At 35.4% G+C, this 27,502-nt stretch overlaps 1 protein-coding gene across 1 annotated transcript in view; it reads right to left on the bottom strand.

The window, feature by feature from the left end:
• The window catches only part of LOC128872350 (brain-specific homeobox protein homolog), a 36,463-nt gene extending 9,228 nt beyond the window's left edge, over positions 1-27,235 (bottom strand). The window contains exons 1-2 of the mRNA XM_054114957.1: positions 26,337-27,235; positions 23,929-24,181 (exon numbers count right to left, since the gene is read on the bottom strand). Coding sequence (XP_053970932.1) covers positions 23,929-24,181; positions 26,337-26,675 — 592 coding nt within the window. The 5' untranslated portion in view covers positions 26,676-27,235. The remainder of the gene's footprint in view (positions 1-23,928; positions 24,182-26,336) is intronic.
• Between the last annotated feature and the right edge of the window lie 267 nt (positions 27,236-27,502).

The following is a 27,502-nucleotide window of genomic DNA, read 5'->3' as shown; positions in this document are numbered from 1 at the left end:
TTTTTCGTTGATGCAATAATAACGGAGTTATGACTTGAAACAATTGTGTGGACCACCCTGTATATAATGGTAGCAAGAATTTAAGAGTGTATGTTTTGTCACTCGAACAGAAAGTTATATCAAGTTTGGTAATTTTTAATGTAAGTAATTTTTAATTTTGTGCGGACTACGAAAAGGTTATTTAACATAATTTAATATAACATAATAGAAGATTGCGGATTATGATAGATGTTGTGTTGATAAACACTGTCACGTAAACATCGCTGTCCTGTGGAAATCTATGATAAGATTGAATTTCCAACTTGATACCTCCGGGACAAAAAGATAGCACACTTTAAAATTAACATAATTTTTATTTATTTAACATTACAACCAAAGTTTTGTTTTTATACATTCTTGCAGAATACCTCTATAAACATACACAAATAAAATTGGATTGAATTTCGTCAGTCTATACAATTTTATTAAAAAAAAAAAGAACTTTTAAGGAAATATGGTGGGGCAAAGTGATAGCACATTTAACTTAAAATTGTGTATAACAATGAATCAACGAATGATATTTAATGCTTAATATCTTATGGCTCCTCCTTTACATTTAATAACAGCCATCATTCTCTTTGGCAAAGATTTATAGAGTTTGTTAATAGTTTTTTGCTTTAATTGCTCCCACTCATCTTGAATACATTTTTTTAATTCGGCAATATTTCTAAATTGTCTGCCATTTCCATATACAGCTCGGGCAAGATTTCCCGAACAATTTTCAGTAATGTTAAGGTCAGGTGACCTTGCTGGCTAATCCAAAACGTGAATTTTTTCTCGAGAAAAGTATTCTTTTACTACTTTTGCAGTGTGTACTGCGGCATTATCCTGCTGAAAAATAAACTTCTCTCCAGCAATTCTGGTGGCGTACGTGTTTATTTGTTCCTTAATCATTTCCAAGTACATTTTGCTATTCATTTTTCCTGTTGTAAATTTGATTTCCATTTTACCATAGTACCCGATACCGCACTAAATCATCACACCACCACCTCCCATTTGCCGACGACTCAAAAACTGTTCCTCTTTTCGCATATCGTGAAAATAGTAACTCAGACCATCAGGTCCATCTAAGTTAAACCTCTTTTCATCCGTAAATATTATTCTTCGCCATTTCTTTCGCATATGAATATTCTTTTCCGCAAAGTGTAATCGATTCATCTTACGTTGCACAGTTAACCAAGGCTTTATCTTCAATTTTCTTCGAGTTATGTTTTTGCAGTTTTGTAAAACACGTCTCACATTCTTTATATTAGTGTCTACACCAACACTTTGAGCTATTTGCCTTGCAGTCATCTTAGAATTTGATGCTGCTCTTAGTATTGCACACCGTTCCCGGGATTTTTCAAGAAGTTCATTATTACTTTTCGACTTCTATTCATAATTTTTGCTATTTTTGTCACTTAATGTTGTTCTTCTTTCAATTTTATTATAGTGTCAATTTCATACGCGTTCAATCTTTTTCCGCGATCCATTTTTGTATAATACTTCGCCTTTTTTGAACAAATATACAACACGAAATAATATCATGGACTTTATTAACTATGTTCCGGAGTTGATGTTCGGAATTTGCGAGCTTCAGTGTAACTGGAAAGCGTAGATTTACTACATGTGCTATCATTTTGTCCCGCTTGCGAATAATAATATTTACATTTTTTATGTTAGAATCCTGTCGAGGTATATGTTGTGGACGATATTTCGTAAATTGTATACACAGACATGGTCTGGGTTATCAGTAAAAGAAAATATGTATCTTAATCAGCTTTTAACACAAAATAGGGGAAAATATAAGGTATGCTATCTTTTTGTCCCGGAGTGCATTACGCGAAGAAAATGTTTAAGTAATAAAGTAAAATTACTCGTTACCTATTCGTGTTAGGGCTAATAAAGGTCAATACTTTCTTATTCAGAATTTGATACTCTACTATATTTTTGTATAAAAAACATAGCATTCCATTTAAAAGAATGAGATTGACCTCCAGATCTCCTCTATTACTCCATCCACAACTTGTGGACCACAAGGAAACGATTATTACTACATGATGTAAGCCGCTGTATCGAACAACTTTTATAGGAACAGATTTTTAATAACTACAACATCTTTCAAGATATCCTGCTGTACTCGCTTAAACAAAACATCCTGTATAACAATTGTCAATGAAAAAAATACAAATAATTAGTTTCAGCACTACTCAATGTTACGAGGAAATCTTGTGTCAATATTCCTTACCTTTTTAACGAAAAAGAAAAGATTCTAGAAAATCGACTATTTTTCAGTTGTACAAACCAGAACAGTCCCTTAAAAACGAAGCGCCTTGAATCGACCAGAGGGGCTCGGCTAACGCGATAATTCGATCGTTGAATGTTTCACGCAAAACTGAAACTGTTCGGGTTCGTCGTCGTCGAACGAACGAACGAACGAACGAACGATGAAATATCTCAAATTTCGCGTCGGCGGTAATTACCTCTCGCCGTAGAGCACTAGGACGAAAGTAATAATCCGCGTAAAAGTAGATCGGCGGCTTGTGTATCGCAATTAAATCGTTATTAGTATAAACTTCGTAATTGTGATTATCAATTTTGCATTTGAGCGCGGCATGGCCGGGGCGTCGGAATTTCGGTGTACGTCAAATAGTTCCCCCGGTTATCATGCTAATGGACCATATAATGCAACCAAAATTCGGCTGGCAATAAATTACGCAACTTTAGTTAACTAACCATACAATAACCGAGCCGGCAGGAACTATAATGATCAACTGCCGTTGCCCTGGGGATAATGATCGCTTTTTCCTCGTCTACGATTCCCCCGCAAATTCGTATTTCCCTGGGTTTTAACAATGTTATCGCTTTATAAATTGGCACGGGGACCTTGAATCGGGACAATTAATTGCCCCACCGGCCGTGATTATATTATATTATCGAGCGATAGTTTCACCGTAGAGGGAGACCAAAAAAAAAGAAAATAAAAGCAAAGTAGGTAGATCGAATCCACTCGAATCGGTTCCGTTCGTTTGTTTATAGATTCGTGTTATTAATTTCACACCGGCCGTTGTAAATTATCGATTGCGCAGTCGCGATAAAAGGTGTTAATCGCAGATGAAAATTTCCAAACGCCACTTGTGTTTCCAGAGATTAATCAACCCCCCTCGACGAGTTTTCGGGCAAGGCTTTCGAATTAAAATTTCATGCAAAATCGCTTGATCCCATCAGCCGCTGCTACCAGGTTACGACAGATCGTCCCCGCTATATTTTAACGTCGAAATTCAATTACCATTTTTTTTCCACCCTCTCCAACGGAGACGAGTTTACTTTTCTCGTTTAAAAGCTCGATTCTTACGAAAAATGATGAAACGTTTGGGTTGGGTTTAAGAAAACGGAGTACCTTCCGATCGAGCTGATCTTTGTATCGTAGATAGCCCTTGGCCTGACGATTACAATGGTGGTCATCTTGACCCTTAACTCTGTTGGGATCCAGGTGCGGACCGTGGAGACCGATTTGTACACTTACAAATATATTTCGAACGTTTCAAAAATACAACTCTGGATACGTGCGGAATCAAAATATCAGACTGACACGCAGAAGGATCGATTACAACGATGGTCTCTACTGAAGATTTCTAAATCTTATAACCTAGACCTCTTGGGTTGAAAGGGGGTAACTATGACCCTTGGTACTGGATGACCAACTCCAGGAAAACATCCTGTAGGGTCTTTGATAACAGTGTTACGTATGGAGCCTTCACTCTATTTCGTAATTTCTATCAAACTTCTCCTCCGTGACATTTGGCCTTTCGAGCGGATATGGCCGCGACACTTTGATAAAGTTTTTACTAAGAAACTAAGGCGCGTCGCGGGACTGATTTCCACGGAAAAATAGGAGCTGCGTGCCTCTACGCATCTCCGCATACGGCAGCATAGAATTCATAGAATCAACTCCCACTACCGATTTTTAATAAAATTTACAGTATATAAACCGATGCGTTTCGCATCTCTGGGGCTCATTTCTTGAGGACACGTTACAGTTACGTCGCGCTATATTTTAACCCGCGTAGCAAGATCGGATAGCTATTCCCATTGAGCATAACATTAAAATAGGAGTTCGGGACTCTATTGAGTACAATTTAGCTGCAGACTTCAGCTTCGTCGACTCACTGCAAGATCGAGTAGAATTCTCTTCTGAATTGTAAACGTGACCCCCACATTTCAACCTCGGTGCGTAACCTAGAAAGGAGAAATTAGGTTCCGCAATTTACACAAAATCACTTCTATAGTCCATTAACCAATCCTTCAATATATACATAGTTTAGTAGATTAAATTTAACTATTTTTCTGAATACCTATCCCTTGAATTATCTAGTTAAGGAGACCTACAGCAATACATCTTTACCGCTCGATGTGTATTGCATAATAGAAGTTACGAGGCCAACTAACAATCCTAGTGGCAACCCTACGTTAGCCATATGTAGGTACGTCCACGAACGCACATCCCCATTAACAAAAATTGTCCAAACGACAACTATCTTCGGCAGCGCGGCCGAAACAAGCCTCTCAGCCCTCGGCTCATAACAACAGATATGAAAAACAAGTCTGACTAGTTTGTGTTGACACTTTGATTCCGATATCTTTATCTATAGTTCGTCAATAGATTGGTCAGCCAACAACTCCCACCCTCTCCCTCCCAGGGGTCAAAAACTGAAATGGTTCAAAAATTGTTTTTTGCACCGGTCTCGGTGATTACGTCATTTCCAACTTTTTTTTTATGTGGAGAATGTTGGTTTATTATTAAATAAACGTAACAAAAATAAATCTAGAGTTGAGGGACACTGCTTCTCTCATAAGGGAAAGTTTCATTTCTGCTGCCTTCGTAGTTGGGCTTCTGGCAGTATTTGTGTTCAAGAGGGCAGTGTGAAAAACATGTGGCAGACCCAAGCCGTATTTTTCTTCTACGACGTAGGCGCCGGTTTTTCTATGCGCTTTGGAAAAAGCTTTCACTTTTAGTTTGACTCTTGCGACGAAAAGACGTCCTTCCGCGACTAAGAAATAAACGTTAAAACATATAAAGATTTGCAGACTAAATATTTATTCTCGTAACCAATCCCATAATCCAATAGAGGAACATCATAACACTAGGCTCGAAATCTACTGTTCGAGTAGGTTTGGAGTAGTTTGGTGTACGTGGGGGTGGCAATACTGAATACTGTTAATGTCAACAACTGATGTTCCTCCACGGAAAACAAATTGGAAATGATGTCAAAGGCTATCTATGATAAAAGAATCAGCTCGATCGGAGGGTATCCCATTTTCTTAAGACTTTATCAACCGGGCTATTTAGAAACAGTCTTTAATTCAAAAAAGAATTTTCTATAGTAACATATGCCAATCTAGGCTGACAATAATTCCTTCATACTATTGGGTTGGAAAGAAAGTTCGTAGTGTTTTTAAAGCAAACCTTTAAAGCAAAGTTTATATTCTTCCACATAATATTATTCTACAATGTATTTGCCACTTTGTTCTATTACTTTTTGCCATCTATATGGTAGCTTGAAGATTCCATTCTTCCAGAAAGTGTCCTCTTTCTAGGCGATAAACTGGTTCACATGACTTTTGCAAGCTTCTATGGAGTTGACCTTTGTTCCATTTAGAAAATTTTGTAGGGATCGAAATAGGTGGAAATCTGATGGTGCCAGATCAGGTGAATATGGCGGATGTAGAAGAACATCCCACCCAAGCTGCAACAACTTCTGTCTTGTTTGTATCGAGACGTGCGGTCTGGCGTTGTCGTGCTGGAACACGATACCTTTTCGATTTGCTAATTCCGGTCGTTTTTCGTCAATAGCTGTCTTCAAACGGTCCAGTTGGGCACAGTATGTATCGGAATTTATCGTTCTGTTATGCGGTAACAGTTCGTAGTATAGGACACCTTTCCAATCCCACCAAATGCATAGCATGACCTTTTTTTGGTGAAGACCGTCTTTTGCAGTCGTTAATGGTGCCTCACTTTGTTTTCCCCATGATCTCTTTCGCTGCACATTGTTATAGAGGACCCATTTTTCATCACCCGTTATTAGCCGTTTTAAGAATGGATCATTTTCATTTCGCTTCAGGAGTGAATCGTTTATGGAAATGCGATCCATTAAGTTTTTCTCCGTCAGGTCGTGCGGCACCCAGACATCCTAACGACTTACGAATCCGAGGGCCTTTAAACAGTTGACAACGGTCGTGTGGGATATGTGGGCTATCTCTGCGATGTTCCGTGTTGTTTGCCGTGGATTATTTTCCACTAGTGTTCTGATTAAATCGTTATCGGCAACTAAAGGCCTACCAGAACGTTCTCGGTCCTCCAAATCAAAATTGCCACTTTTGAAGCGAGCAAACCATTTTCGCACGGTACTTTCAGCAACAGAACCTTCTCCATAAACGGCAGAAATCTTTCGTGCTGTTTCTGTAGCGTTTTTTCCCTTTCGAAAATAAAAAGCCATCAAATGACGGAAGTGCACCTTATATTCCTCCATATTTACACTTCTATTACGTAGTTGTAAAATTGATTAATACAAAAATTACTTGCACAGAAAGATGCGTTGAACCATAACCTTTTATAATATGTATGCATGTCTTTTGTTTTAAACAAACATCGAACTGACACACGCTTCCAACGCAACCTGCTAGAAAACGCTACGAACTTTCTTTCCAACCCAATATTACTAGGTACATTGAAAGCCAAGTCTGTTTCCAAAACCTCAACATTGTAAGTAAACAACCATCAGCACAGTAAATAAATTCGAAAAGCTAAATACTAGAATTAAAAATATATAAATATATATATATACATAAATGGGCTCACGGTAAATAAAGTGTTAAGACACCGATCAGTGGGAAAAAAATATCAATTTGAAATGTAATTACAGCTGAATATATGTAAAGGCACTGAACTTATTTGTACACCTAATATATCGTACGTCATAAATGCATAAAATCCGCGATGTAATCATAATACATGTAATTGTACAACTTGGTACCCATGATTCATCTATTCTACTCGTTCCGTTTCATTCATATTCGACGGTTGATTTCAGTCACATACGCCAGACAATGGGACGCCATGTGGACAGTATTTTTGTTTATGAACATCACGTTGCAACTTTTAATCGGTTCCACTGTATGCGGGCGTGAGAAAACCGATTCAATTGATTGCAGATCGTACCATTTACTCCACTACACCTACGTCGATCGTACGCGATGTTATATCGAGGGTCTGCGTGTGTGTATAAAACGACGCAGTTATCACCAATTACTGTTCCATCTATGCTCTATTTGTGTAATGGCGTTACCCCTTCTTGAACGTTGTTATTGATACCTTGATGCAATGGTATCGCGTTCCTTTTAACAAAGACTATTAACGAACGCTTGCTGCCATTAGATTGACGCACTGAAATTGATTCCGACACCAAAATTGAATTCCTCCAAATGAATTTCCCTCGCAACAACTAAGGGGGTATTCTGGGTCGAACGACTGAAACAAAGTCATTCCATGTGACATCGGGTACTAAATGAAATAACATTTCAGATTTTGTCCAAATTTGTATATGTTGTAGTCTTTAGTGATACTTACACATACCCCAAAGGATTTTTCAAAATATCAAAAATTATGGATTTTACAGGTGTTTGAAAATGAGTGCTACATTTTTCACGAAATTATAGCTCTTGAACTAATGGATGAACGAGAATGAGGTTTTTGGGACCTTATACAGAAGATATTGAAGTATCAACTAAAATTTTTTTTACAATTTTTTTAAACAAATGCACAATTCTTATAGCCGGTACGGAGTTTAAAAATCCTGAAAAAAATAGAGAATGTAATCCTATATGTCTCCTTTAAGAAGCAGCGTTTAAAAATATTGACATTTTAAAACTGACTGAATAAATGTTATATTAAGATTATCTCAACTTTTTCAGATTTTAAACAAAATTAAAAAAAAAATAATAAAAAACCTTTTTTTTAACTGAAAGAAATTTTAGTTCGTACTTCAATATCTTCTGTATAAGCTCCCAAAACCTCATTCTCGTTCATCCATTAGTTCAAGAGCTATAATTTCTTGAAAAAATGTAGCACTCATTTTCAAACACTTGTAAAATCCGTAATTTTAAAAATTTTCAGGAATCCTTTGAGATACGTTTAAGTTTCACTAAAGAATAATTTCATACTCATATTTGCACAAAATCTAACATGTTATTCCATTTAGTGCCCAATTTCACACGGAATGACCCAAAATAGACGAATATTGAAACAGGACTTTCCCATAATATTAAGTGGTGTTAAAATTACTTATTTGTATTTTTTTCATTGAGAGTTATTTTATAATAAATATTGAAACATTGGCTTCAACGATGCGGAATGTACACGACAGGTTCGCGCTCCGTGTACGTTTTCTTCCAGTTTGTGTAATTGAAACAAATCAAACTGATGAATTCTCAAGTAAAACAACTTTCTACGGAATATGACATACAGTTTTTTTGCAAAATATTGAATACAGGCGAGATGGTATCACTTTGAATGTGAAGTCGTTACTTCGCACGCCTTTTTTTTTCATTCGTGGTACGTAAAAAACAGTAATTTATAATATTTACAAAATTCTCCGTTGTTATTTTCCGTGTGACACCATCTTTTTTTGGAAAATCATTGGTTTAAGGAAATCGGTTGAACCATCATTGAGAAACTTTGCGCACAAGGACGAAAAAAATAGTTTCAAGAAAAACGTGTGTAAAGTTTGTCGTTAGGCTAGCCACTATCTTTATTCCAATGCTCTTTCATTAGTTTTTGGAAAAAATCTACACAATTTAATTTATTTACATCGTAGGTATCCAAGTCGAGAACAATTTTAAATATTTGTGTGTCCCCATTGTCAATATAATAAGCATATTTGAATTTCGAAAAATCCTTTAGCAGAATATTTTTAAATATTTTAAAGATTCCAAATATACATTATTTTTAAAATTGTCTTTTTGAACCGGTTAGACCAGAACATCTCCTTAATGTGTTTAAAATCACAGCTACAGATTTTATTATTTTTCTCCTTGATAGAATTTCCTTTGGAATGGTTAAATATAGTTTAAATCGACCCAAATATAAAATTTCCTGGATATAATGTTTATTCGTTCCACGTTTCGACTTTGTCTCAGGTGCTCTTGAGTAGGAGACATTCAAGCAAGTGAATCATTCAGAGAGATATGATTTATCTTCATAGGCGATTACCTCTTTTTATTTCCCACTGATACCAGTAGATAAATGTAGTTTATTGTTTCGAAATTATTTTTCTTTCGCTCTGAGATTATCTGTTGTGACTCTGACGATATCTTGTTGAAAACCGTCCACACACTGCATTATCGCATAGGTTTGTTTATTCGTTTAAACCGAAATATGAGCTTGTACTGTACGTTCACAACAAGTTGGCGAGGCAAACTCATTTTCTTTCTCACTCTGTCTCTCTCTTCTGCTACCATGAGTTACGTCGTTATTGGCTACGGCCAATGACAATGGACGACAGCGAATATATCGAGACAGAGTGAAACAGAATGCCGACTTTACAGCATTGGCGTAGCTTTCTAATCAAAGTGTCGACTATTAAGGGTGTTTATATTAAGATACAGTCCTATAAACACTTATAAAGATAACGAAAACCCGAGAATGATTAAGAAAAGATGACTGAAGCCAACAGCATCACTATGTTGCGGGAATAGATCGAACGTATAAATTGTATCTTTTTCTAGTCGACACTTCAGGGTGGTCCACGCAATTGTTTCATGTCATAACTCCGTTATTATTGCATCAACGAAAAAATGCCAAAGGAGAAAGATAAATGATTCGAAGAGCACTACATCTGTAGGCCTTACAATTTTTTTTAGATGCAGCAGTGTATATGCAACTAACAATTGCATTATTTCTTTAAATAGAAATGTATTTTTTTTTACATAGATCGATTCTTCTGTTCATTCTACGTAAGAAATAATTAGGGTACCATGGCAAAAAAATTATTAGATCTCGAGATATCTTCAATAGATGTCTTTATTTCAAAGAAGAAAATCTGACAGTGTAGATTTAATTTGAATGTATACATATATAGATATAGTAGTCGCAAGGAAAGAATTCGGTCAAAACGGTGGGACGTATAGCACATTGAATTTTTATCCGATTCACTTGATTCAACGCTTAAATTGAAGGTAATTAAGTTTATACGCTTATGAACCTCGACTATTAATGAATTATTATTATAGCATAAAGTTATTGCAAAATAATGGCCGACATGTACCGTTCATTTTCATGTTTTTTGCCGCCAGTTTTGCAATTAACAATTTTTTTTGCAAATTGCGGTTCATACGCATTTTACGTACCTACTAAAGAAAACAAATTTCTGACTTTACGTATCAGATGTTTTCCCAGGGCTCCACGTATCCCTCCATTTTGACTGAATCCTTTCCTTGTCACTACTATGTATATCTATATACAGTGGGTGTAGAAAGTATTCGTACACCCATAAATTTCCAAAAAAACTGTGTAAAATTGTAATTTATTAACTTATTTTTTATAAACAATGACATTCTACACATTCTCGGAAATCTCTAGAATAGATAGAGTACAAAAAAAATAGCTATTTATGTACGTTGCGAAATTAACAGGAAGAAAACAATTAACCGGTAGAAATATTGAAGCAATAATTATTCGTACAACTGTTTATTTTTAGAACTTCATAAAAAAAAAAAGAAATTTACATTAATTTATAAAAATATAATACTTCCTTCGTGGAATTTCCTTTTGATTTTATAATTATTGCAACTCTTCTAAGCGTTAAATTAATTAAATTATTACTTATTCGAAGTGAGATCTTCTTCAATTCCTCTATTAGAGGCTTTTTTAAAAGTGCTTTACTGGAAATTCGATGTTTTCTAATTCGTACGGAGCAATATACTAATGTGTTTAAGTTACAAACTTTACTATAAATGGTTCGTCATAATAATCGTACAGATACTTATTGCTTCTATACTTTTACCCACTTTTCGCATATTCTTGTTAATTTCACAAATTATATTAACTAGTAAATGTTGTTTGGACTATATCTTTATTTTAAAGATTTTTGAGAATATGTAAAATATCATTGATTATGAAAAAAGAAAGTTAAGAAGCTACAATTTCACACAAAAGTTTTTTGGAAATTGATCGGTGTACGAATACATTCTACACTCACTGTAGGCTGACAATAATTCCTCCATACTGTTACTGGGTACATTGAAAGCCAAGTCTGTTTTCAAACATTGAACATTGTTCGTAGACAACCATCAACACAGTAAATAAATTCTAATAGCTAAATACTGCAATTAAAAAGCCTAAAAATAGGCACCCGGTAAATAAAGCGTTAACACAGATTTATTGAAGTGTAATGCAAGGTTCACATGGTGACCCAAGACTCGTGGACATGACTGCATGTTCCCGAAGATTTTATTATCGCGTAAACATCCGCAGTCCACATACGAAGCATCGCATCCCATCACCTTCCTATTCTGGCAGCATAATATAAAAAAAAGCTTAAGCCAAGGATGCCGTCGGACGCATTGAAAATCGCCTGATTAAATTGGGTCGGATATATACCGATATACAAGGTACGGTCTTCGATAGGCCGCCTTGGTGGCGAGCGCAATCGTGAATGTAGGTCTGGCCGAGCACTTAGCCGATAATTGACTAATTTTCTCCGAAGACCGAATCGAGAAGACAAGAGTAAGGTAAGAAAGGGAAGTGGTAGGGGTTGGTGTAGCGAGGACAGGGGTTCAGACAGGGGTGGAACAGAGAGAAAAGAGAGTGCGGCGAAGGGGTGCCGTAACTCTCCTGGGTTTCTTAGACGGTATCCGTTCGAGTCTCTAGACGACGAGGCGGTCTCATCTTCTACGTGCTTTCCACCCCTCGCTATCCCCCTTCTTCCTGGCTGCCAAGGAGATGTCTGCTAACTTCATTAGCCCTTCCTACCGAACGAAGCCATCTTGGCTACCGAGACTAGCAACTTGGCGAAGGTTACCAGTACTAGATGTGCCACGAGTCGGAGATGACTTGAGATCGTACCCTCACCCCTCACCACACCCCCCTCGCTCTGTACGGCGATAGCTAGCAATCATTTAGAAAAGCGGACTCGTGTGGTTGGAATAATAGTCTAAGAGCCAACGACAATTTTACTTACGTCATTTTCAAATGAAAATAATCTTTTTTATGAAAGTACTAGCTACACCCCACGGTATTTCACCCGTGTGGAATACCGTTCTTATTCTATGTCGCTTTTAAAGGTCAAAGGAAATGCTTCGTGCGTGTCGCAATGCTAACTGAACTTATTCTGTTTTATAGCATTTATTACGTATCTGCACTTTTGCATTGGTGCATATCCTCATAATTTTTCCCATACTCCCACTTGTCATACATCCATAAACATCCCCAATCTAGTTATGTATTATAGAAATTCATTACCTTTTTTCTCCCAAAGAAAAAGAAACGAAATTACTTTCCCAACTGCCCAATATTAAGACGTACATAGAATTAATACCCCTGAAGAAGCGTCATACATCTTCCTATCTGGCAAAATAATAGCAAAATATAAAATCAAATTCTTGAGTATACTGTATATCGAAAAATACATTGACCATTTTGATCCAATATCTTTTCATCATCTTTTTGGTAGTACGATGATTCTTGCCATTTCATATTTCACATATTGGGTTGGCTAATAAGTTCGTGGCGTTTTATTTTTTATTTTAGCCTGGAACGATTTGTTTGCTGCTTGGCAAAGTGTGTATATGCATTCGAAAAAGTTGTTTCTGCTCTACGAAACTGTGATAATCGTCATTTTGAATAATTCAACTTTTTATTATTTTTCAAACTTAGAAATGGAATTTTCAGGAGGCAAAAGATAATATATTCGACATCTGCTTTTCTTCGTTTTTCATCGCTTTCATCAGCTTTTTTACATCGATGAAAACAAAAAAAAGCAAATTTTTTGCTTAAACGATACTTTAGGGCCATACAAATAATACGTCATTTGATTTATAGTGAAAAACAAATAATAAAAGGTTCAATTATCGATTTTGCCGCAGCGCCTCAGAGCGCGATTAAAGTGTTTATAAAACTTTAAACGCGTTTTTCTCGGAACCACTTTTTTTAAACTGGGAAGACGGATTTTTCAGTGACTATTGTATGGATCGATTTGAAATTTTTACAGTACATTCACAACAATATTCTCTTTGGAAGTACGTAGCCGTTTTTTGATTAAATGTAAACTATTTTTTTTACAAACAATTTAATGCTCATTTTTAGGGCAAAAAGTTGATTCATTGCTTAAAAAGTGCGCCACTGCCACAAAAATTGATTAAGAAGAAAAACCCCACGTACTTCCAAAGCCAATTGTATATAGATTATAAATTTTCTTTAGTTTTTGTTCCATGATTCATAGATGCCGAGAAATCCATCCTCCCGTGGCGGTGTTTTCAAAAAAGCTGTTTTCGACGACGGGCTCTGTCGCCGCCATTTTGTATGAAAATGACAATAAAAAAATTGTTTTTCGTTCTTCAATATGTGTTAAATAAACCCTCTGAAAAGAAATTCTATTCCAATTGTCACACTCGCAAAATAAATTGTCAAATTTAGGTCTTTTTTTCTGCCTCTAGGGTGGTTTTACCCGTTAAGATCTTCTATCGTGATACGGAATCAAAAATATACCGATCCATATAAAAAAATGGAGGTGACCCTCAAATGTTCGAAGTACCTTTACCTGGGAAAAAGCCATTATCGCCACCGGATGGCCTCCTTCATACTCTGCAATTTTATTTCAGCAAACATTTCTATAAAACTTATACAGTAGAGACTCCTGTATCCGTACCCCCATTATCCGAATCCCCTAATGTACAGACGTTCTATTATCCGTATGTTCTGTTATCCGAATAACGTGCCTTCTCATGTCGAAGCATTTGGATCATATGAAAAAGGAGTTGTATCTTGTATAGTTTGAGGCAGTGTTGTGCATAATCGTAATCAAATGTTTCCGAGTTGTGATTACGATTACGATTACGATTACGATTGCAATCTGCGTTTACGATCGTATTTTCACGTGTTTTCAGACATAACAATTTTGTACCACAAAACAGACTTCAGATTCGTGTTCGTCGCCTCAAAAAACTTAGAAAACCATGCTTTTGTCAAAATCAAAAAGTAAAAATTTTCAGTTAAAATAATTCGTGGCATAGAGTAGGGTCTGGATAGGGTAACTTTTTAAAATTGTTGATTTTGACGAAAACATGGTTTTCTAAGTTTTTTGAGGCGAAGGACACGAATCTGAAGTCGGTTTTGAGGTACAAAATTTCTATCGCTGAAAAACCCTGAAAATACGATCGTAATCACAGAAAAATTTGTGATTACGATTGTAATTGTAAATGTAATCACAATTTGGAAACATTTGATTAGAAACGTAATCATAATTATGACTACGATTATGCCCACTGGTTTGGGGCACAACGGGAATGTAATTCTACGCAGCTACTTACAATACAAAATTGATGTGACTTAGGGACTCTTAGATGTTGGAAAAAACTCAATTTTGTTCATTTCTACTTGATTAAACGATATTTAATGCTAAAGAAAGTAATTGTTCTATTATCCGAAAATTCCACTATCCGGCCACTTTTGTCTCCCTATTAGTTCGGATACGGGAATCTCTTCTGTAGTTTCCAAGATATCTGAGGTGCTAATAGTTATTGCCCTCTCTGTATACAGTAATATAAAAAGGCGTTTTCTAAGTATAAACTCTTTTCTAATTGAGCCGTGCTTAAGTGTTAATGAACGGGTAATAAATATGTAATAGGATGTTTACTTTTCCATAACAAATTCAACAGATATACTATAGAATGTCCACTTCCATAATAAAATTGAATAGATATAAAATAGAATATTCACTTTTCCATAACAAAATTCAAAAGACTGAATTCAACAAAAATTCTATTCTCATCCCCACTCTATCGAAAAACAAATAATTTAGCAGCCATCGAACTCGATAAAAATAAGACGAATGAATCGATATTATCCACTCTGCCTCTCGAATGCAGAGAAAATAACTTTAATTATTCGCCGAGAATTCAACAATCGAATACATAGCTACCTATCAATTAAGCCTTGAACATTTTTCAAATCGGGCGAAACGATACTCCTACAAATCTTGTCCAATTCTCTTAAAATTTGAGGCTGATGTCTCTAATACATACATTATCTAGTATACAGCGTATGGTTGTTGCGATAAGTTGTAAACTTTTTCTTTTATAAACAATTTTGTGATGAAATTTCCGAGAAATAATTGATTCTTTTTTGTTTGTGTATTTTCAAATTTCCACATGTTGTCTGCTAGCTTTTGCAATATATTGTTGCGTCAGGGATTTCAACACCGCGGTGTCATTTTAATGACACAGGATTTATAAAGGAATCTGAACTCAAGCTTTATTTATAAGAATGTCAGCACAATACAATATCTAACATAAAACTGACTATTCAAATAACTGCCGGTTCTTTAATGTAATAGGATATTTACTTTTTCATAATAAAATTGAATAGATATAAAATAGTATTGAAATATGTCAAAATTAAATATCGTTTCATACTCGGTATGATCGATTTAATAATTGTATATTTCAGATTGTTTATAATAAGCGTTGTTAGTTTGTTTTTCAATATCATTGATTTGCTGCTCCTTGCCAGACGTGTCGTCTTAATATAATAAAGACGAGTCGTTCTTATGTTAATAATATTTTCAAATAAATAACATTTCATTTATTAATGTAAAGTGTACAGTTTAATAAGTGACGTAATCTAATAAATAGAATATCCACTTTTCCATAACAAAATTCAACAGATTGAATTCAACAAAAATACTACCTTCATCCCCACTCTATCGAAAAACAAATAATTTAGCAGCCATCGAACTCGATAAAAATAAGACGAATGAATCGATATTATCCACTCTGCCTCTCGAATGCAGAGAAAATAACTTTACGCACATTTATCTTCAATTTTTTTTGTCGTCTCCCTCTTCGAAATTACAAATGTGATTTATGAATAATTGATTATGTACGACAGATCCCGCTGTTAATCCGTGCTAATTGATGCGAACCAGCGCGCGCGAGCGCAACCCTGTACTGTTTATCGAAAAGTCGATACACGTGTTTAGCGGTAATTACGTATTGTGACGCGGATAGGAAATTGCATAGGTTCTGCAATCGCAATTAAACGCTTGCATTAACCGAGGCGATGCGGGAAAATTTTAAGCGTCATCGAGTTTATAATAGGAGCCTAACTTCCGTTTTATCAACTATCTTCCCTTGAAAATAGCAATGCTATAGTCACGCAACCATCCTTTTTTATGAAAAAAGAAGCCATAAAATTTTTAATCTTCTCTTATTCACACATTTCAAATGCGCACATAAATTTGAAAAACTAAATGTTGAAGCAATCTGTGTGTTTTATTAATAACGTAACAAAATGGACGGTAAATATTTCTATTCAAACTAAAGTTATGAATAGACTTCGGATCTTTATGGAAAATAAAATCTTTGCGAACGTACCTACAGAAATTGAATCTAAATAGGAATTTATTTTTCTCTGCAAATATTATAAAAATATCGAAATTAATGTTCACATTATGTTATTGTATACTGTATGCATTTTATAGTCTCTTGCTCGTTCCCCATAAATGCATAAAAATCCGCAATCTAGTTATGAATAATTGAATAGAAATTGTAACGGCATGGAATTAATTTCTACAGCTAATAATTCTCATTTAATTGCATTTCTTAAGTACGACATTTCTAATTTGTTAAAGAAACAACAATGTGTAAAATTTGTTGGTTACTGAACCCTCGCATATACATGTATCTATATAGATGAACTGAAATGTCCATCAGGTTGAAACTCAGGTTATACACATAGATTCATTGTAATGGAAATGAAATTCAAAATTCAAAATTCAAAAGGTGACAATTTAACGTAACAAAATGACGAGAAAATATTTTAACTTACATATAGAAACTACATGTAAAATGATTAAATGTAAAAGCATGGAAATAATTTATACATCTAATAGATCCCTCTGAGCTACCGAAGAACGATATGCAAGTATTTCCTTGCATAGAAATTTTACATAGTCCATAAAAGACATTCTAGAAGAAAACTAATAGATCCTACATTTCCATCCAAGTTATCGAAACATCCGTAGATTAAACATCTCCTATTTCCCATCTAAATTAATTCCATCGAATCAAAACGCAGAAAACATCCTTTTTTACTAAATATTTGGAGGGTGTTATCCCCCTCGATAGAAATGTTTTACGAAATAAATATAAAAGTTATGAATGGAAGAAAAATGGGAGATTGGAGAAGAGAAGTTAAAGCTTAAGGCTGGATGCGTCTCAAATTTGTCTTCTTTTATATTTCCTCCTTATAAACCAAGTTGGGCATATTTAAACGAAATTAAGAAGTAGCTAAAATTATGATTGATCATTAATCAGAATAAATTAGTCGTTAGTCACAAACGTTTTGTCAAAAGTACCTGCAATTGGAAACTTTGTACCATTCTAATTGAAAACAAATTTGTTTTATTGCAATTTGACTCTTTGTCACATATCCAGCTCTAAGCTTTAACTACTCTTCAATCACCCATTTTTCAACCATTCATACTTGTTATCTAAAAGATTTCTATTCTATTGATAGATAAATAGATAGATAAATTCATTATAATGGAATTTAAAACATAGAAGGTTGGTCATTTGACGTAACAAAATGACGAATTAATATTTTTACTCAAACTATAGTTATAACTAGACTGCGGATCTTTATGCATTTATAGGAAATTTGAATGTGCAAGAACCTACAAAATATACAATATACAAGATATAAAAAAAAATTGAAAGTAAAGTTCAGGTTATAATATCTGCAGAATAAAATAAATTCCTATTTAGGTTCAATTTTTGTAGGCACGTTCGCGAAGATTTTATTTTGCATAAAAATCCGCAGTCTAGTTATAACCTATAACTATAACTATATAGATTAATTTGTAATGGCCATCAGGTTGATACTAATATGTACACAGGGTGTCCCAGGTTTTAATGAACAAGTAGAAATAAGAAAAAAGATGTTATTTGAAGTTTGCTGAGAAACGCTTTATTACAAAGTTATAAACAAATAAATAAATAGAATCGATAACGGTGGATTTTACTTTACTGAACATTGAAAGGTCGAACGTGTTTATCGGATTATTTCAAAATGTCGTCCTTGAGCGCAAAATCAAGCTTGACATCGATTTTTTATGGAATTTATTACAGAATAAATTTCTTCCTTATTTTATTGCATTTCAGCAACGAAGATATTATTCCGTCACAACATTCGTAGATGAAATGAATACAGGGTGGTCCACGCAATTGTTTCACGTCATAACTCCGTTATTATTGCATTTACGAAAAAAATGCAATCTTCTTCAATTTTTTTTTTTTTTTTATTATTATTATTATTATTAAGTAATTACAATCAATTCTTATAGAGAATTATAGGCAATTAGGTTAGCATGTTACAGTGGCATGGTTTGTAATTTTTAGTTACTTACATTCTAGAGTTAACTATGTATTTAGTGTGATTACAATATGCAAGTCTATATTTGGTTAATTAAATCTACTGGCGAGTTCCAGCGGGTAATATCTTTTCAATCTACGTGCGTGAGTTGTAGTGTCTTTGAGTTAAGTGACAAGAGGATTCGGATGACTAGTGAGGCGTGAGCTATAGGGAATGCTGTATCTTGATATTTCTTCTTTTACTGTGGGCATCTTTAAGTCACGATGAATTACTTCATTGGTAACATACCAAGGTGCGTTAGAAATTAGTCTTAATACTTTAGATTGGAATCTTTGCAAGATCTCGATGTTAGAGTTGCTCGCAGTGCGCCATAACTGTATTGCATAAGTCCATATGGGCTGTAATATGGCTTTGTATAGGATGAGTTTACTTTCCATTCTTAGATTCAATCGTAGAAGCCAGTAGAATTTGTTAACTCTTCCTTTGAGATAGGAGCATTCGGCTTTGATATGTTGTTTCCACGTTAATCTCTTGTCCAACAACAACCCTAAATATTTAACTGAGTCTTTGTGTGGGATATCGGTATTATTTATTTTTATGGGGGGGCATGTGGATCTACGTAGAATGAAAGTAACATGCGATGATTTACTTTCGTTTACGACAATACGCCATCTGTGGAGCCATTTTTCAATATTGCAAATATGTTCCTGAAGAGTCGCAGAAGCTGTTCGAGGATCTTCATGGGATGAAAGAAGAGCTGTATCATCAGCAAATGTAGCTGTAATTATCTTATCTGTAGTAGGTAAATCAGCCGTATAGATGGAATATAACAGCGGTCCGAAGACACTTCCTTGAGGTACACCAGGTTCGATTGGAAAGGGCGAATTTATTACGTTTAATAGTCGTACTTTGAATTGTCTGTTATTTAAATATAACTGCATAATCAGGAAATACAGGTACGGTAAAATCCGTTTAAGCTTGTATAACAGACCAGTATGCCACACCTTATCAAAAGCTTGTTTGATGTCCAAGAATAATGCAGAGCAATACTTTTTCTTTTCCAAATCCTGACTGATGTTGTGTACTAAACGATGAATTTGCTCCGTTGTTGTATGTTGTTTCCTAAATCCGAACTGATGTTTCGGGGTAATTTCTAATTCTTCAAGGATAGGATACAGGCGCTTGGCAAGAATTTTTTCAAAAAGTTTGGACAAGCTAGGTAGGAGACTGATTGAGCAATATGAGTTGACCTCGTGGATTGGTTTTCCTGATTTATGAACAGGAGTAATGATAGACAATTTCCAAGAGGTTGGGTAAAATCCTAGACGGAGAATGGCATTAAAGATAGATGCAATGATAGCTATCCCTTTCTTAGGTAGTTCCTTGATCATTTTATCACTAACCATATCGTGTCCAGGGGCTTTCCTCGGGTTGAGATTGCCGATCATTAGTTTAACCTCTGCAGATGAGAACGGTTCCAGAGCAGGAGACAACTGAAGTGGCGATTGTAAGTAATCGATTATATCTGTTTCGTTAGAAGTAGTCGAAGATGGAAATGGCTTAGTGAGCCATTTCCATTAGTGAGGCTTACTTCTGTCATATGACTTGCAAATATGTTAGCCTTGTCTATGGGACTTCTCGCCCATCCACCTTGTGGTAATCTAATGGAAGGTATTACCTGTTGTGGACGAGTCAGTCGCTTAGTTGCTTTCCACAAGGAGTAATTTGAGTCGGCTGTAGGGGACAAGTTTCTCAGGTACCTTTGGAAGCAATCATTTTTGTAATTTTAGAGTATCTTTGAAAGTTCTCTTGTCGCTTTGTTCAATTTACGTTTATCTTCCGGACATCTACTGATATGCCATGTTTCCGTTTATCTGCGATTTTCTTTTTTATGAAGTCTGGATATTCACGCCAGCTTACGTACTCAAGGTTAGGAGTAGAGGAACGGACTGCATTAATTATATTGTGAAACAGATATTCTATAGCAGCATCTACATCTTCGTTTGTTTTTAGAGGTAATGAGGCCGATGTCGAAGAATTGAACGATTCTTGGAAGTGAGACCAGTTAGTGAGTTTGTTGCTGATGGAGAATGAGGGTCGATTTTCGATAATTGTGGAATTGATAGTTGCAATGACAGGAGAGCGATCAGAGTATAACTCAAGACAAGAAGTGACCTGAATATATCTTGAAGATATATTTTTGGTTATAAAGAAATCCAGTAAGTCTGGTAATTTATTTGTATCGGTTGGCCAGTATGTAGGTTCGCCTGTACTGAGACGATTTAATCTATTTACTTGGATACTTTTTAAGAGAGATCTGCCTTTAGCAGTAATAATTCTGCTGTCCCATTGAGAATGTTTGGCATTAAAATCGCCTCCTACTACGAACTTGTGTCTAAATCCTGCGAAAAAGTCATCGAAGTCCTCTTTGGGGATACTGTGTCTAGGTGGACAGTAAATTGCTGATATAGCAACCAGAGTATGCCAGTCTTGAATCATGATACTTGTTGCTTGGAGGTAATCTTTTTTATAAGGTGAAAGTTCGTAGTGTTTCACGTTAGATTTTACGATAATTGCAGTGCCACCATGCGCTCTGCCACTGGGATGATTTGTATGGTAAATCTGATATCCGTTCATTTTGATAAAGTTTTTATCCGTAAGATGCGTTTCTGAGATAAGCATTACGTGAATATTCTGGTTGTTTAAAAAGTATTCTAGTTAATTTTTATGTTGAACTAACCCGTTGACATTCCAAAGAGCAATACGTACTGGCATCATTGGTTAGCATTAAACGTTAGTTTATTTATGATGATTGTCAGTAATGATAATAAATTGTTTATTTGTTCTGTTTGTTTCTCGATAAGTTTCTCCAGCCTACTGAAGTTGTCTGTGATTTGTGTATCAGTATCATGGTTTACCAAGGTGTTCCCATATGTATTTATGTATTTTGGTTTCCTTGGACCGCCTGGGCATAAGTAACAGAAAGAATTATGTTGCTTTGATTGCTTCTTACCATATTGATTGTTGGAGTCGAAGTAGGATTATCCTTAGTTCTAGGCCTGGGGAACTTCTTTTTATAGAGTTCTTTGTAGACTGGGCAACCTTTATAATTCGCCGGATGGTTTCCTTCGCAATGAATGCATTTTGCTGGAGTACTAGCTACTTTCGTGCATTGAACTGTTGGATGTGAGCCTGAGCATTTTACACAACGAAAATTGTAATTACAATATTTTTGAGTGTGCCCATATCTCTGACACCTTTTGCATTGAATTATTTCTCTTTTTTTTTTATGTGGAGGTTCTATTTTCACTATAGAGTTCATTAGATGAGTGATATCGTAAACTTTTTTATTATTGGGTTTTTGCTTGAGATCGATAAAAAATAAAGAAAGAGGATTTTGAGTAACGCTATGATTAATGTTGAAAATGTTTGTTACTTCGTGTCCATGTTTCAAGAATTCTTCCTTTAAATCTTCAAGGTTTGCTGAGTGATGAATATTACGTAGAACCACTCTGAATGATCTTTCTTGCTTTAGTTGGAATGTATGAAAATTTGCGTTAAGCGATTTTAAGAGCTTTGTTATTTTCCTATAGGCATCGGAATCGATTGGTAATATTTTGATTTGGTCATTATTTGTTTTAAGTTTGTATTCTTCCTTGTTAACAGCCTTGTCTAGTGAATGTATCATTGTTTGAATATCAATGACGCCCTCAAGGTAGATTGGTGGAGGTGGAGGCTCTTTTTGCGGTAGTTGATTGTCGGTCATGTTGATATCTGTTGACGATTCTAATAGTGAAAATCTGTTTATTGTAGGAATTGCACATGTCGGTAGTTCAGTACTGGGTTTAGTATTATTTCCAGAGATATCGAGCTTTCTTTCTTTGTGTTCGGACTTGGTCCTCGGATTGCAGTGTTTATCTGCCACGGCGGCGGTAGATAGCTAGGAAGTAATTCTAGATCTTGATTATGTATCTGACTTAGTGCCATCTTCGAACTAGATATTACCGATTAAAATCGGAATAACTAGTCGAGAGGCATAGATATTGATTCGGTTGTTAAGGAAGATTGTTCGATTGGAACTTTGAAATATGTATATGTATCACGATCAGTCTTATTTATGCACAGGTAGACGTACACTCACTATGTTTGTAAACTCACGGAGCATAATCACACACGTCTGTACGCTTCGACTGTCGAACACGAACTCTTCTTCAATAAAGACATTTTTTGAAAATATCTCGAGATCTAATAATTTTTTTGCCATGGTATCCTAATCATTTTTTACGTAGAACAAACAGAAGAATCGATCTGTGTAAAAAAAAATATGCATTTCTATTTCTATTTCTTGTTAATTGCACGTGCATTGCTGCATCTAAAAAAAATTTTAAGGCCTAAAGATGTAGTGCTCTTCGAACCATTTATCTTTCTCCTTTGGCATTTTTTCGTAAATGCAATAATAACGGAGTTATGACTTGAAACAATTGCGTGGACCACCCTGTATAGCGTATTCCTCATTTGAGAACACAGGCATTTTCACCACGATTCTTGATGTAACTATTCGGTAACACTAACAGCAAATCATATCGAAATAGTAAACATGACATGAATAGACAAATAAGATAAACACGTTCGACCTTTGAATTTTCAATAAAGTAAAGTCCGCCATCATCTATTCGAAATTTATTACTTTATAACTAGACTGCGGATCTTTATGCAAAATAAAATCTTCGCGAACGTGCCTACAAAAATTGAAATTACATAAGAATTCATTTTGCCCTGCAAATATTATAATACAAACTTTACTTTCAATATTTTTTTATATTATTACATATTGTGTGCATTTTGTAGTGTCTTGCATATTCAAATTCCCAGAAATGCATAAAAATCCGCAGTCTATTTATAATTTTATAATAAAGTGTTTCTAAGCAAACTTCAATTAACACTTCTTTCTTATTTCCACTTGTAGTATTATATATGGTCCCCAAATTTGTCAATTTAAATCTGGTACATCCTGTATAAATACACTGTAATGGAGATCAGATTGAGAACTTAGATGGTTGGTAATTTACCATAATAAAATGACGAATAAATATTCTTAGCAAGACTACACTTACAAATGATTGCATGTAAAAGAACTAATTTCTACGCCTAATATTTTTCAATGAAAACAATACCAACGACGAGGGGACAGTTTTGTTTAAAAGTTTCCGTAACAATGACGCTTTTTAATCCTTTAGCGTTTTGAAAAAGAATACCTTACTCACCGACAGGCGATGTGCCGGAAACGGATTGGCCGGTGCATTGCTGATTGGAATTCTGATTGCTGTTGCTTCCCGCGCTTGTGCTCAATTTTCTCAATTGTTTCTTGTGCTTCATTCGCCGGTTTTGAAACCACGTTTTCACTTGAGTCTCCGAGAGGTGAAGAGCCGCCGCAAGCTCGACCCTCTCCGGGGTGCTGAGGTACCTCTGCACCTCGAATCTGGCTTCCAAACCCGCTAATTGTTGATCACTGAACACCTAAATACGACAGAGTACGTAACCGTGTAGCGTTTAAACAATATTCGATGATTCGTGAAGTATTTCTGTTTTATAATTTGTACAATGCATACAGACACGATTACATTATGTTATATTTATCACTTCGATTAGCGCTCTATGTAGAAAGATTTTACAAGAGAATTTTAAATAAACAATTTAAAAGAAAATTTTCATTACGTTTTCAGAATGTTTCATTAGGAGTGTGTACATAAACAGACTTTACACGTTTATATACTTGCAATACGAAATTTATTTGAAAAACATCAAACCTATTATTTAATTTAGACAAGTTTCTTTAATTTCTTTAGACATTGAAGGTACGAATATTTATGGGACTGGCTGTAAGTGATAACCTAATTTTATCATACTCTGCATATGATTTAGATCATGTAGCGCAAATCAAACTACATCATCTAGCTCTTCTAGCTCAAATAGAACTACAACAAGTAAAAATTCAATTACCCAAAATGCATCAATGTCAAATAATAATCGAGGGATATCAAACAGATAAAGCCGTCAAGGGCTGTAGCTACGTATGTTTGATTGCAGCTACAGTAGGAGTTTAGCAATCCTAAGGTACTCGAACTACAGAAGGGTCGATGGGCCCGAACAGACTGCTGACAACCCCATTAGGGATTTCAAATAATTATAACGAGAGGTGTGAAAACAAATGAAACCGCAAAGTAATGTAAAGCAAGAATTAAATGAATATAAAGAATGAACAAATGCAAAACTGGTATAGAACTGGTTAACTGATTCTTGGAAAGCTTTTTTTATTTCATATTTGACTATTTTAATTGCTTGTTTTATTGTTTGAATTATCGCGTCGTTTTCAGAGTTATAATTGCAAAGTCTTGACATGTAGATTGTTTAACCCTCCGACACCGGTCACTTTTCCGACGTTAATTTCGAAGTCCCATTCCTCTGTCGTCGAGAGTATCGAGCCATGTGTTTACATTGTAACTCGATCCGTAGCAATCGGCTCTCCCCACTATTCTAACTTTTACCGACAGAAACGTTTCGAAAAACGAAACGTTTTGCTTATTGCAAAAGAAGTAGTTTTCGGGACAAAATATTAACAAAACGGATTGGTTACGAGACATTATTAATATGATAATAATATTTGCATATAAAAATTTGATTTTAAACCTTCTTTTGTAGCGCGTATGGACTTGGATTTCGATGCCTGAATAGTGACCCGACTCCGTGGTTCGTGCGAGCGCCCGGCGTCCGAAGGTTAAGTATTATAGTCATGTTATTCGACTTTGCACCCTTATATTAAGTGTAGAAATTAATTCTGCGCCTTTACATTAAGTCGTTTATAACTGTAGTTTAACTAAAAATATTTATTCGACGTTTTGTTACGGTAAATTACTAACCTTCTATAGTAAGTTTTAAACCTGACTTACATTATAATGAATCTATATATTAGGTGTAAATATTAATTATGTTCCTTTCTATGGTAAAGTTACCATTCATTTATACGGAAAAATCATACAACTTTTAATTTGTTCTCAGTCACACATTCTAATTTCATTACTATGAAGGTTGGTACTCTAACATAATAAAGTGGCTAGTATATATTTCTACATAAACTACTGTTATAAATAATTATGTAAATGTTAAGATGCAGAATTCATTTCTACACCTATTAACACTTTATTTACCGGGAGCCTATTTATAGACTTTTAATTGCAGTATTTAGCTATTCGAATTTGTTTACTGTGTCGAGGGTTGTCTACTTACAATGTTCAGTTTTTAGAAACATACTTGGCTTTCAATGTACCCAGTAACAATATGGAGGAATTATTGTCAGCCTAGATTGGCATATGTCACTGTAGAAAATTCTTTTTTTAATTAAAGACTGTTTCTAAATAGACCGGTAGATAAAGTGTTAAATAAAACTCACTCACTCACTGAGATAAATCATTTTCCAAGCACTAATAAAAGCTCTTCCTTCTGCTAACACTAAACCAAAATTTGTATGAAGAGATCATTTCATCATAGACAACCTCAAATGACTACATTTCCATTAAAACCATATCAATTATTATTCACACCTAAAGCTACACCCATAAGAACAAGTAATTAGAAAAATTGAAGTAAGAATAAGAAATGTGAGGTTTTCACTGACCGTTCGTGCTTTCCGTCGACGGCAGTGCTTCAAGGCCGCAAGTTCACTGACTCCCGGCACTACACCGACCCCCATTGCCGTGTTACCGAACAATGGTCCCAAAAAGAAGGCCGCGGTGGGTGGTGCCGATGGATAGCCAGGCAGCAAACTGGCGAATTGTTGGTAGTGTTGATGCTGCACCCCGTGATTAGACGTCAGATGCTGATGATGGAGCTGATGATGAGAATGCGGAGGAACGGTGCCGCGGCTTAGGATATCCTCTATCAGGAATGACGTCCTATTGGCGGATGTTCCGTTCTGACCTGGCTGAGCCTGCTGCTGCTGGCAAGTCGACTGCATTTTTGCAAAAAGTTTTCTCCAACTTTGCTGTTTCGATGGTTACATTCTCAACCACGAACATTCGCGATCCATTCGAACATCTAAATTCTGACCTCGGGGCTTGATTTTTCAAATTCAAAGTTCGTCACGATAGGATCTTGGCGTAGAGATCGATGAATCTTTGGTAACTTGTGTTATTTCAGATGTCATCGGAATAAGTCATTCGAGACGTTGGGAAGAATTTCTTGATAAAGAAAAATGGCTGTATGATTTTTGTTCACGGAGGGACTAGTTCTGAGCGTTCCGTCGCTCATCAGTGTGAGTTATTGCTAAGGAAGATGAAGTGGACGATTTTGGCAATCTTCAATCTTCAAGCGATCTTTGAGAAACATTCAATGGCGTTATGAGATCCTCAAAAGAATTGACTTCCATTTATTTATCACATATTCCACGTCTCCTCATAAACACTACACTATTGCAAACTTCAGAATCGCTAGTTTCAGAATTATGGAGTGGCGCAAAGGATTTCTTTTGTAGCATTTGTAGTCCAAGTATATGGTAAGCCAGTGTCTTTCGTCGCCAGCGTGACGCCCTCCAAAAATCAAACACCAAGAAGTACAAATTCTCAGAGTACTATGTTCACCAAACACGCACCAACTATCGATATACTTTTTTTCTAAAGTCTATCCTTCTGCAAACTATGGTTTCAGAGGCGTTGGATTCTTCTTCGACATCTACAGTCCAAGTAAATTGCAAATTCTTTGTGAAACGTGTTTATTAATCCTGTAAACGTTCGACAATTCCAAACTGTTGCAAACTTTAATGTCAGGATCATGGAAGGTTGAGGA

Source organism: Hylaeus volcanicus, chromosome 2 (assembly GCF_026283585.1).
Source record: "Hylaeus volcanicus isolate JK05 chromosome 2, UHH_iyHylVolc1.0_haploid, whole genome shotgun sequence".
NCBI lineage: Eukaryota > Metazoa > Arthropoda > Insecta > Hymenoptera > Colletidae > Hylaeus > Hylaeus volcanicus.
This window is presented reverse-complemented; position numbering and strand designations above follow the sequence as displayed.